Source organism: Mustela nigripes, chromosome 17 (assembly GCF_022355385.1).
Source record: "Mustela nigripes isolate SB6536 chromosome 17, MUSNIG.SB6536, whole genome shotgun sequence".
Taxonomy (NCBI): Eukaryota; Metazoa; Chordata; class Mammalia; order Carnivora; family Mustelidae; genus Mustela; species Mustela nigripes.
This window is the reverse complement of record NC_081573.1, coordinates 24,903,624-24,917,489: the sequence shown is the minus strand read 5'-3', so window position 1 is coordinate 24,917,489 and position 13,866 is coordinate 24,903,624. Positions and strand designations below refer to the sequence as shown.

General features: G+C 35.9%; 1 protein-coding gene across 1 annotated transcript in view; it reads left to right on the top strand.

The window, feature by feature from the left end:
* ITFG1 (integrin alpha FG-GAP repeat containing 1) overlaps positions 1–13,866 on the top strand; it is a 310,112-nt gene that overhangs the window by 28,682 nt on the left and 267,564 nt on the right. The window contains exon 6 of the mRNA XM_059383282.1: positions 7,998–8,092. Within this exon, the coding sequence (XP_059239265.1) occupies positions 7,998–8,092 (95 nt within the window). The remainder of the gene's footprint in view (positions 1–7,997; positions 8,093–13,866) is intronic.

The window sequence follows — 13,866 nt, the reverse complement described above, 5'->3', positions numbered from 1 at the left end:
AGGCAGAGGCTTAACCCACTGAGCCACCCAGACGCCCCAAGAAATCTGTAACTGGTTGTGATCAATTAATGTAAACACAACTGCACTTGGACCAGCCGCTACATAGAGTATTCTTGCCTGAAGATTTTTCCATTTAGCACTTTTAATATATTATGCCCCTCCCTCTGGCCTCCAAAGTTTCTGTTGAAAATGAGCTGATACCATTATGGGGTTTCTTTTGCTTATAACTATTTTCTCTTTCTGCTTTAAAAATTCTCCCTCTATCATTACTTTTTGGCATTTCACTATTATGTATTTTGGTGTGGACCTCCTTGGGTTGGTTTTGTTGGGAAATCTCTGCACCTCCTGAGTCTGGGTGTATTTCCTTCCTCACATTCGGGAAATTTACAGTTATTATTTATTCAAATAAAATTGCCCCCTTCTCTCTCTCTTCTTCTGGGATTGCTATAATGGGAACGTTAGTACATTTGATGGTGTTGGCTGAGTTTCCTAAATCTATTCTCATTTTGTGTTATTTTTTCTCTCTCTCTCCTATTCAGCTTGATTCCTTTCCATTTCTTGGTCCTCCAAGTTGCTGATCCATTCTTCTGCTTCATTTAGTCTACTATTGATTCCTTCTAATGTATATTTCATTTCAGTTACTGGTTCTTCATCTCTGATTGGTTCTTGTTTATATTTTCTGTCTCATTGTTAAAGTCCTCAACTCTTTTCTCAAACCCAGTGAGTATCTTTATGATCATTAATTTAAATTCACTATCAGACATATTACTTATCTCTGTTTTGTTTTTATCTCTTGCTGTGATTTGTCCTGTTCTTTCCTTCAGGACATATTCCTCTGTCTCCTTTTTGTCTAACTCTGTGGTCTGTTTCTCTGTGCTAACAGTGTTAGCTACATCTCCTGCTCTTGAAAGTTATGGCCTTATGAAGAAAAGATCATTTCGTGCCCTGCATTGCTGTGTCCCCTGTTCACCAGAACCTGACACTTCAGGAGTATCTCCTACGTGTGTTGCCTATACCCTCCTTTTCTGGCTGAGCTGGCTTTTGCCTTCAGTCCAGTCATCTGCATTGGCTCTCTTTGCCTGTGCTGGGCAGTATTTGGTCCCTGTGTTGCTAATAGGCCAGTCTGACGCTGCCTTGGGCTTGAGTTGAGTCAGACCAGCCATTTGTCAAAGATGCAGTAGCATCAAACTGCAGAGTACCTTCCCTGTGTTGTCCCCTGAGAAGCTTCAGTTGGTGAGTGGGATCTGCGGTCAGACCAGCTGTCTGCCCCAGCCCATGGCTGGGTCCATAGTCTGACTAACATGTGTGGTTATCTTTCCCTCTTTCTGTGGCAAGAGTTACTTTGGAGTTGTTCTGGGCTTTGTTGAGGCTGCTTGCATACTGCCAGGCTCTTGGCATTGTTCTGAATGTGCTCTACCCAACAGCATATTTGAAGGTGTGGATTCACATAGTTTGTCAGATCAGACCTGCAGTTTTTGAAAGGTTTGCGAACAGGTCTTTTGCAGGAGGGAAACTGCAACTGCCAGTACTAAGGCCAGCTGGTTTGGAGGGGGTGGATCCACAAAGTATGTGGAGGTGAGTGCACAGTGTTAGCAAGGTTTGCTCAGGTCCTCTGGTGGAAGGGTTCTGCCAGGGCAGGACTTGCAGTATAAGCAAGTTAGGTTGGAGTGTTAGCACTGCACTGGTTCCCACAGATGTACATGTATTTATGCTGGGAGGCAGGGGAGGGAAATAACACCTGCCAATCTCTTTGTTCCTAGAAAATTCTTCCATGGAAGCCTGTCCCTCTAGCACACACTCTGAGATTAGTATAGACCAGTTCCCCTCCAGTATGACCATAGCACTTTTCAAACTACTGCTTCTCTGCTGTATCTCCTCAAACTGTTTATTGTGCTCTTTAAAGGCAGTAACTCCATTTTCTCTCACTTTATGGCTCCCCGAGAGTGGAACCCAGTGATTTCGAAAGTTTCAAGTTTTAAGTCCTGCTGGTTGTAAGAACTCATGAAATTTGGCCCTTCTAGTTTTCAAAGCCAAATGGTGAGGGAGATTTGTCTTCCCTGTGAGGTCTACCTACTGTGAGAGTCTCTCTCTCTACAGTATCCCTCCCTCCTGTGAACAGTCCTATGGGTCTGTTTAGCTCCCAACCTTTTGGCTCCCTACTTTGTCTCTGCCTTTCCTACCCTCTTAGATGTGGCCTCCTTATATTTAGTTTTGTAGTTCTACCAATCTTTGGGTCATTTGGTGGGTTATTTATACTGATGTGAGTGTTATCTAGTTGTATAAGTAAGATGAAGTGAACTTAGGGTCCTCCTACTCCCCTATCTTGTCTAGCAGTCTTGTTCATGCAGTTTTTGTGTGTGGATAATGGTGGCTAAAAACTCAGTATGGTAGTTATAGTCCACTGGGTACACTTTTTTAAGAACAATTATTTTACAATCTTAATAATTCTAAGAGATTTGAAAATTACATATTTGATAACAGTTTAAACTGATGAAAATATTTAGATTACTTTTTTAGAAGGGATCTTAAATGTGGAAAGGGATACATAGTTTTTAAAAATTCCTTTAGGGCCTATCTGAGTGAAAATGTTTGAAGACCAGTGGACTAAAGAATTAGAGAGCTTAGAAAAGCATACTAGATCCATCTCCTCCTGGTAATTGCTTTTATCTGGATATCTAAAATAATGATAATTCATTATAGACTGATCGTTGAAAAGTGGGTGGATTATCAGTCATTTCAAAGAGCAGTTACCATAGGCAACCAAAAGCTACAGTTGACATTAATTACATTTAAATTCATCCTTTGATAAATGCTATTCTTTGAGATTAAGGGTAATGGTGCTCACAAATTAGAACACCTTGACATAATTATGTTTCCTGTGGGGCGGGGTGGTGGGTAGCTAATAATTGGAATTTTCTATAGAGGTCAAGAAATGTCAACAAATAGACTCAACATGGCTCAGAACTGCCCATTTTTTCATCTCTGCTCTTTCTTCCTTTGTAATGAGAACAGTTTGTGACCTTGGCCTTCAAATGGATTTGAGCATGTATATGAGAAGGTTATAGTTTATTTGAATACAGTTGCTTATAAAGATGGTTTCTGTTGCTTCTTATTGAAAAACTGTTGTGTACAAAGAACAACAGTAAAGGTAGAGGAAAATGAATTTTATTTTCAACTTTAAATTTTTAAAAAATAAAATTTTGATATACAACTGTATATACATTTAATTTTCAACTATCTCAAAATGCATCACAAAAAGAAATAATAGCTCTTCCCTTCTATCCCCTTCTACCACTAGAAAGTATAAGGATCAGTTAAGAGACATAACTGTAATTTAAAAGAGTATAGGCAACAAGTATAAAAGTTAAAGTACTGTGAAGACCTTGAATATTGATTGGAAGAGTTCCAGAAAGGAAGATTATAATTAATATTTTGTTAGGAGTTGCAAACTCAAATGTGTAAAGGGACCCTGAAGGAAACCAAAGTGAGTGAAGCAGTTTGGAAATGTGGGGACTTTGGCTGCCCACAGGAACTATAGCTGTGTCTGAAAAGGGCCAGTTGGTTACCAGAACTAGTATTTCAAGAGAAGCTGGAAAGATTTTTTTGTGAAATCTGATTTTTTATTTTTTACCAATGAATGCAAAATATTTAAAACAATATATGAGCCAAATAAAACACATTGTTATGCTGAATTTGGCCGCTAGTCTGCCACTTTATCACTTTTGGTTTATTGCTCTTCTAAATTCTTTATTTGAAATGTACATTTTTGTCAAGTAGTTTCTAAGAGTTAGTTTAAGTTTTCTAGAATTCTAACTAAAACTTATTTCAAAGCAAACTTATAAAAAGATTTTTAAGGAATGAAATCAATAATTTCTCAGGTAGTAACTAAAGGCAACCACATGATTAACCTCATTGAGCTCAATTCTGTAGCAGCTTATATTTTTTAGTTCACTTTTGGCCTATAATTACAAATTTCTTGGGAACATTAGGAAACTCTTCTGAAATGACTTTGGGTTAAACTTCTTGTAGAATCTCTCTAGCCTGCCTCTGATTATTTTGTTAGTAATTAAAAATACTTTAATGCTCAGAATTTAAAGAACCTGTGAACAAATGGTCTCTCTTAAAAAGAATGAACTGGCCATACTAAATTGGACTTGATTGAAATTATTTTAGGCATTTCTAACCTTGTGAAGTATGAAAGAAAAACACGACATGAATGCTTGGCATTGAATTACCTTACACTGAATGCTGAATACAGTGTCTCACTTTCGTATTTTATGGTCATAACCTTATACTTTGGGATTTTCGTTAAAATAATAAAATTGGGTTATACAAACATTGCTTAATTTTGTTTTTACTGTCTTGTGAGGCAACAGATGAGGCCTACTGTATGTTAAAAAGTGTGTATGAGGATATTGGGAAGAAGTTACTGTTTGTAGAACATGGACTCTTTGTGTAGGGAAAATTTTCTCCTGATGAATGCTTCTTCTTTTTCCCAGACTCCACCTGCCAAGAGAAAATTAGTCAATTGTTTCTCTCTGCTTTCCCAACACATTAAAACCAAATCCAAATAAATCTTGTTTGCTATCCAATCACTTAGATGATATATTGATAATTAAGTTTGACTTCTTAATTAGCCTTAAATTTCTCTTTGGACATGACATATATTTCACTGGAACATCGTATTGTGGAAAAAAAAATAGCATGCTCTAACTAGAGGTAGAGAAGAATAAGAAATGCTACTTGATACTATGATGCAGTCTAGCAAGTATTTGCTAATTAGACCATATTTCATTTCAGCCACTATATGGGAGCCATATCCTGGTTAGACTATGTAGATAGAAATATCTATGAATCAGGATATCCAGGGGAGCATACATCCTTTTTTTTTTTTTTTAAGAGAGAGTGCGTGTGCCTGAACATGTGGGGAGACACATGGAAAAGGGGAAAAGAGAATCCCATGACCCTGAAATCGTGACCAGAGCCAAAATCAACAGTCAGGTGCTTAACCTATTGAGCCTCTGTCGGGTCCCTCAGAGGAGCTTACATCTTAAAAAGTTGCTCTTAGTTGAGAAGAGGGTACTTGGATACCAGTTAAGAAAAGCAAAGTAGGGCCTTGATAAATGACAATGACTTTGACAATGGAGTGTGTTCTACTGATGATGAATTGAGAAATTATTTTATTTAAATTTGCTCGCTCTTCTGTAGTTCATAATAATTTGCCAGTGTGACCTCCCTGGTTTTGATAATTGTACTATGGTTATATTAGATGTTGACATTAAAGGAAACTGAATGAAGGAGATATGAAAACTTTTTATGATTGTTTTTTATAATTAAACAAAATTTACATAATGTATAATTAGCCATATGAAGTATACAATTTAATGATATTTAGTATATTCACAATGTTTTGTGACTATTACCTACTTCCAGCAGCTTTTCATCATTTCTGCAGGGAACTCTGTATCCATTAAACGATCACTTTCCCTTTCCCCCTACCCCCAGCCCTTGGCAACCGCTAAATCTGCTTTCTCTCTCTATGGATTTGCCTATCATTGGTATTTCATCTAAATGAAATCATACAGGATGTGACCTTTTATGTCTGGCTTCTTTCACAAAGCATAATGTTTTAAGGTTCATCCATGTTGTGCCATGTATCAGTACTTAGGGTATTTTCATTTTTGGCTATAAAATATTTTTATTGTATGAATAGCATCTTGTTTATCCATTCATCCATTGGTGGACATTTGGGTTATTTCCAGGTTTTGGCTATTGTGAATAGTGCTGCTAAGAGTATTCATGTACAGTATTTGTTTGAGTACTTGTTTTCAACTGTTTTGGATACATACCTAAGTATACAAATGCAGGGTCATGTGGTAATTCTATGTTTAACTTTTTGAATAACTGCCAGACTTTTCCACAGCGGTGCATCATTTTATATTCCCAGCAGTAGTGTACAAAATTTCCTGTTTATTCACTTCCTCCCCAACACTTATTCTTTTTTGGTTTTGATTATTGCCATTCTATGGTTGTGAAGTAGTTTTTCATTAAGGTCTTCTTTCATAATTCCTTAATGACTCACAATGTTGAGCGTCCTTTGATGTGTTTAGTAGCCATTTGTGTATGTTCTTAGATATAGTCCTTTGCCCACTTTTTAATTAGGTTTTTTTAATTGTTGAATTGTAAAGGCTTTATGGATAGATACTAGACCTTTGTCAGACATAAGATATTTGCAAGTACTTTTTCCCATTCTATGAAATTCTCATTTCACTTCCTTGATAGTATCTTGTGATGTAAAAAAGTTCTTAGTTTTGATGAATCTAATTCATCTATTTTTTCTCTTGTTGAATTCTTTTGGTATTATATCTAAAATTCCATTTCCAACTCCAAGGTCATGAAGATTTTCCCGTATTTTTTCATACAAGAGTTTTATAGTTTTAGCCCCTTGGTCCATTTTGAGTTAATTTTTGATATATGGTTTAAGATTCTAAATTTATTCTTTGGCTCAAAATGTTGGAATTAATATTCATAAGAGATAATCATCATTCTTCATTGTCTTAGAAAAAACATTTATGATAATATTAAATCATTTTTTCTTATTCTTAAAAAAGAATTGAAGAATATAAGAGCTAAAACTATAAAATTCTCAGGAGAAAGCATATGGCTAAATCTGTATGAACTTGGATTTTAAAATGGATTCCTAGATATGACAGATAAGAAGAGGTAAGAACAATCAACAACAACAACAAAAAAAGAATAGGATTCATGAAAAAACTTCTGTACATCATAGGATGCTCTCAAGAAAGTGAAAAGCCAATGTGCAGAATGTGAGAACTTTTACCTAAAAATAAAACATTATATATAAAAATCTAACTTAAAAATAAGCCAAGGATTTGAGTGGACATTTCTCCAAAGATGTGCAAGTGGCCAATATACACTTAAAACATTTAACATCATTAGCCATCAGGAAAATACAAGTCAAAACCATGAGATACACACCATCTAGGATAACTATAATAAAACAAAGGGACAATAAATAAAAAGTGTTGACAAAGAAACAGAGATGTTGGAACCCTCTGACATTGCTAGTTAAGAACATAATATGGTGAAGCCACTTTAAAATATAGTTTGACAGTTCCTCAGAAAGCTAAATATATAGTTACCATGTGACCCAGCAATTCTTAGATATATACCCAAAAGAATTGAAAACATATGTCCACATAAAAACTTGTACATAAATATTCATAGCACCATTATTTATAATAGCCAAGAGTGGAAACAAGCCAAATGTCCATCAAATAATAAATGGATAGGGGTGCCTGGGTGGCTCAGTGGGTTAAGCCTCGGCCTTCGGCTCAGGTCGTGACCTCAGGGTCCTGGGATCGAGCTCCATGTCGGGCTCTCTGCTCAAAAAGGAGCCTGCTTCCCCCTCTCTCTCTCTGCTTCTCTCTCTCTGCCAACTATGAATCTCTGTCTGTCAAATAAATAAATAAAATCTTTTTTTAAAAAGACAAATGAATCAACAAAAAGCATAACCATATAGTGAAATATTATTCAGCCATTAAAAGGATCGAAGTACTGACACATGCTACAACATACATGAACCTGAATTTATATTCTAAGTGAAAAAAACCTGACATAGAAGTCCATATATGATTCCATTTATATCTAATTTCCAGAGTAGGGAAATTATAATGATACAAAGCAAATTAGTACTTGCCAAGGGCAAGAGGGAGAAGAGAATGGGTAGTAAATAGTGGATACAGGGTTTGTTTTTGAGGTAAAGAAATTTTTCTGTTGATAGTGGTGAAGTTTGCAAACTGTGACTATACTAAAAAGCATGAAACTGTATACTCAAAGAGAATGAATTTTATGATATGAGAAATATCTCAACAAAAATCAATACATTTTAAAAATACCTTGCAACAAAGGATTTTCTATTTTAAAACAATGCTTATTTGATATTTGCCTTAAGAAAATTCTTTTTTTTTTTTTAGGAATTTATCCTGGCATCCCGCATTGACCACTAAAAGTAAAATGCGAATTCCACATTCTCATGCGTTTATTGATCTGACTGCAGATTTTACAGCAGGTAAGTTACACATAAATGTAAAATATTTCTTTTGAACTGCCAAAGAATTACAAGATTTTATTTATTCTTTTCATAGTAATCATATCCTACTGAATTGAATGGTAAAACCAAAATGTTAAAGGGTTATAAGGAAGTCAGTGATATTAGATACACTTTAAAAGTACTGGATGTAGAGGTGCCTGGGTGGCCTAGTTGGTTAAGGGTCTGCCTTAGGCTCAGATCATGATCCCAGGGTCCTGGGATCGAGCCCACATTGCGCTCCCTGCTCAGTGGGAAGCCTGCTTCTCCCGCTGCCCTTCCTTCCTGTTCTCTCTCTCTGAAATAAATAAAATCTTTAAAAAAAAAAAAAAAGCACCGGATATAATAAATAACCTTTAGTTGCTTTTGTTGTTTGTTAACCACATCAAAATTTGGATTCTCCACTTAAAAATTCATGATAATTTAGATACCTGTTGCCTGATGTTTCTTTCCTTTTCCATTTAAAAATTATTGACTAATAAATGCTCTAAATTTAACTGTAAGAAAAGTATTTAGCTTATAATTTAAAAATTTCAGAGGTTTTTTACAAATTTTTTTAATATGAACAATTCTAAACATAGAAAAGTAGAATAATATGATACACTATTCTTTTTTTTTCTTTTCTTTTCTTTTTTTTATTTTCAGCATAATAGTATTCATTATTTTTGTACCACACCCATTGCTCCATGCAGTACATGCCCTCTCTAATACCCACCACCTGGTACCCCAACCTCCCACCCCCCCGCCACTTCAAACCCCTCAGATTGTTTTTCAGAGTCCACAGTCTCTCATGGTTCACCTCCCCTTCCAATTTCCCACAACTCCCTTCTCCTCTCCATCTCCCCTTGTCCTCCATGCTATTTGCTATGCTCCACAAATAAGTGAAACCATATGATAATTGACTCTCTCTGCTTGACTTATTTCACTCAGCATGATCTCTTCCAGTCCCGTCCATGTTGCTACAAAAGTTGGGTATTCGTCCTTTCTGATGGAGGCATAATACTCCATAGTGTATATGGACCACATCTTCCTTATCCATTCGTCCACTGAAGGGCATCTTGGTTCTTTCCACAGTTTGGCGACCGTGGCCATTGCTGCTATAAACATTGGGGTACAGATGGCCTTCTTTTCACGACATCTGTATCTTTGGGGGGTAAATAGCTTATAACTTAGCTTCAACAATTATCAACATACGGCCCATCTTATTTCATTGGTACAACCATCAAGCCCCTCCTGCCCCAGACAATTTGAAATTCCAAACATTGTATCATTTCACTTATGAATATTTTAATCTGTATCTCTAAATGATAAGGACTTTTTTATTTTTAACATCCAAAAGATCATTTTCATATCTAAAAAAATTTAACAATAGTTTCTTAATATCATCAAATATTTATTCACTATTGAAAATGTCCCAGTTATCTCCTAAATGTTTTCATCAAATCAAAAGCTAAACAAGGTACGTAGGTATATTAAAAAAAAAAATTATCTGTCAGTACCTGGGTGGCTTAGTCAGTTAAGCTTTCACCTTCTCAGGTCATGATCTCGGGGTCCCAGGATCAAACCCACATCTCGCATCTGGCTCCCTGCTCAGCAGAGAGCCTGCTTCTCCCTCTCCCTCTGCCCTTTCCCTGCCTCTTCTCCACCACCCCCCCACCCTGCTCTCATGCACATGCTTGCTCACTCTTTATCTCAAATAAGTAAAAATCTTTGAAAAAAATGAAAATCAAAAAACATTTTTGTGTTACAGAATGTCTCAAACTCTGGATTTTCCATTTCTATCCTCATGGTGTTAGCATGTGACTCTGTTCTCTGTATTTCTTTTAAACCAGTAGTTAAATTTGAAACCTTGATCAGAATGAGACTTCTTTTTTTTTGGTCAAGAATACTTCCTAGATATTGCTGTTTGTTTCAGCTCATTAGGAGACATGTGATTTAAATTCTGTCTCTTCGGTGTTGTTAAGATTGATCAGTAGTTTCAGATTTCCTCAGCATGGACCATTCATTGTGATGCTGTCTTAATGGTTTTAGGTGCTATTGATATTTATGAGCAAGTCCAGTATTTCAATAGGAGTTCCAAAATTGTGGCACCTTAAATCTGTCATTCATCTGTATGTATTATTATCTGGAATTTTCTATCTAGTAAAAAAGACAAATTCCATCATTATCTCTTTAGTTACCTCAAGTACAGCTCAGACAGGCAGGTTAAGTGCTGGATTTTTGTTCCTCCTCCCTAATTTTTTTCCAATTATTTTTAATGAGGTCAAATACTTCTAAAATTTGCCATCTTAAATCTTGCCATTTGCGATGACGTGGATGGAACAGGGAGTATTATGCTAAACGAAATAAGTCAATCAGGGAAAGATAAATATATGATCTCACTGATATGAGGAATTTGAGAAACAAGACAGAGGAACATAGGGGAAGGGAAGGGGAAATGAAATAAGAGGAAAACAGAGAGGGAGACAAACTATAAAAGACTCTTAATCTTAGGGAAAAACTGAGGGCTGCTGGAGAGGAGTGGGGTGAGAGGGATGGGGAGACTGGGTTGTGGACATTGGGGAGAATATATGCTATGATGAGTGCTGTGAATTATGTAAGACTGATGAGTCACAGACCTATACCCCTGAAACAAATAATATATTATATGTTAATTTAAAAAGAAGTGAAGAATAAATATAAAATACATGTATATATGTATATCAAATAAGTCACCAAGTTATTATATTCAGAGTTTGAACTTAGACTCATTAACTATGAAATAATCTATTTTGATTTTCAAATGAAGAAAGCCAACGTAAATTAAAAAAAACACTTGTCATCTTAACCATTTTTAAGTGTTTCATTTGGTAGTTTTAAATATACTCATATTGACCTACCATGTAACTCATTTCATTTTGTAAAATTAACACTGTATACCAATTACTAACTCCGCATTCCCTTTTCCCACCCTCTAGCAACCCCTATTCTATGTTCTGGCTCTGATTTTGACTACTCTGAGTACTTCAAATAAGTGAAATCATGACAGTATTTGTTATTTTGTGACTGACTTATTCACTTAGCATAATGTCCTCAGGATTCATCCATGTTATAACATATGTCAAGTTTCTTTCCTCTGTATCCCACATTTTGCTTATCCATTCATCTATTCAAGGACACTTAGGGTTATTTCCACGTTTTAGCTGTTGTGAGTAATACTGCTGTGGACATGGATGCACAAACATCTCTTAGAAATCCTGCTTTCAGGGGTGCCTGGGTGGCTCAGTGGGTTAAGCCTCTGCCTTCGGCTCAGGTCATGATCTCAGGGTCCTAGGATCGAGTCCCGCATCAGGCTCTCTGCTCAGCAGAGCCTGCTTTGCCCTTCTCTCTGCCTGCCTCTCCACCTACTTGTGATCTCTCTCTGTCTATCAAATAAATAAATTTTAAAAAAAGAAAAGAAATCCTGCTTACAGTTTTTTGGAAATGGAATTTCAGGCCGATATGGTAATTCTTTTTTTATATATATATATATGTTGAGGAACTGCCATTCTAGCAGCTACACCATTTTGCATTCCCACCAGCAGTGCATAAGTGTTCTCCATGTACTTGCCATTTGTTATATTCTGTTTGTTTGGGGTTTTTTTAATAGTAACCCTCCTAAGGGGTATAAGGTGGTATCTCTTATATTTTTGATTTGCATTTCCCTAATGATAAATAATGTTGAACATCGTGGAACGCCTGGATGGCTCAGGCAGTTAAGGGTCTGATTCTTGGTTTTGCCTCAGGTTATGGTCTTAAGGTTTTGGGATTAAACCCTGCGTCACGATTCACACTCTGTGGGGAGTCTGCTCAAGGATTCTCTTTCTCTCTCCCTTACCCTTTCTCTCAAATAAATCTTAAAAAAAAAAAAAAAAAGTTGACCATCTTTTTGTGTGTTTATTGGCTATGTGCATATCTCCTTGGTAAGAATGTTTATTCAAGTCCTTTGTCCATTTTTTAATTGGATTTTTTTTTTTTTTTTTTTCGTGGTGTTGAGTTTGAGTTATTCTCTATTCAGAGTATTCCTCATCAGTGATAAGATTTACAAATATTCTCTATCATTTTAAGGATGCTTTTTTACTCTGTTGATAGTGTTTCTGGATGCAGCAGTTTTTAAAAAAAATTTTTTTTAAGATTTTATTTTTTTATTTGACAGAGCTAGAGAGCACAAGCAGTCAGAGCAGTAGAGGGAGAGGGAGAAGCAGACTTCCCACTGAGCAGGGAGCCCAATGTGGGGCTCGATCCCAGGACCCTGGGATCATGACCTGAGCTGAAGGCGGTCGCTTAAACCAATTGAGCCACGCAGGCACCCCAGTTTTTAAAAATTTTTAAGCCCATTTTTTTGTCTTGTTTTTTTTGTTGCCTGTGCCTTTGGTGTCTACCCAAGAAATTATTGCCAAGTCCAGTGTCATGAAGCTTTTGCCCTATTTTTTCTCAGAAGAGTTTCATACTTACATACTTTTGTCTCTTTAGGGCTTTGATCTGTTTTGTGTTAACTTTTGTATACTGTGATAGATAGGAGTCTAACCTCATTCTTTTGCATGGATACCTGGTTTTTTCCAGCACCATTCATTGAAAAAACTTGTCATTTCCCCCACGAAATGGTCGTGGCACCCTTGTCAAAAGTCATTTGAAAATATATAGGAGGATTTATTTTTGGGCTCTGTATCCTATACATTTGACTTTAAGCCAATACCACACTGTTTTGATTATCATAACTGTTCAGTAAATTTTGAAATCAAACTGAATTTTTCACCTTCGTTCTTTTTCAAAATTGTTTTGGCTATTTGGGGTCCTTTGAGATTCCTTATGAATTTTAGGGTGGATTTTTCCGTTCCTGCAAAAAATGCCCTTGGGATTTTGTTAAGGATTGTTCTGAATCTGTGGATCACTTTGGGTAATATTGACATCTTAATAATATTGTCTTCCAGTCAATGAACATGGAATATATTTCCATTGTTTTATGTCTTTTAATGATTTCTTTTGGCAATGTTTTTTAGTTTTCACTTTACACGTCTTTCACCTCCTTGGTTAATTCCATCCTATTGTTAATAAAGTTGTTTCTTAATTTCCTTTTTAGATTTTTCATTGTCAGTGTGTAGAAATGCAGTCACTTTGTGTGTTAATTTTGCGTCCTGCTATTTTGCTAAATTCATTTATTCTGACACCTTTTTGTGGAATTTTTAGGGTTTTCTACAGATAAACTCATATTGTCTCTATGGAGAGATCATTTTGCTTCCTCCTAATTGTTTACCTTATATTTCTTTCTGTTCTTCATCCTATTTTTACCAGTAAAGAAAATCTCTTTGAGTAATCTTTCTGAAGTTAGCTTAAAATACATGGGGAAATATTAAAAACTGTTATTATTAGTACTGTGTTTTTCAAAACATTATTTCTGCTGCTAAAATCATTTCAGCAAAGTTATTGAATACCTGCTCCATGCAAAGCCCTCTGCTCTTTGTTATGTGAAATACAATGATGAGAAGAAATGCTTGCAGTCCTCAAAGAGCATTTAGCTTTCTGGGAGAGTCTACCAGTCTAGCCATGTTATGTGGCAGAATAAATAATTACATATTACTTTATATATATAAATGTTTAAGTATATAAATATATTTAAAGTAATTATATATTAATTACAAACTGCTGTATAATAACAAGAGAGATAGTAGGAAGAGACAGACAGCCCCACTGTTCTTGGACTAGAGTCCTACACAGTTGAGCTAAGAATTTGGCCACCG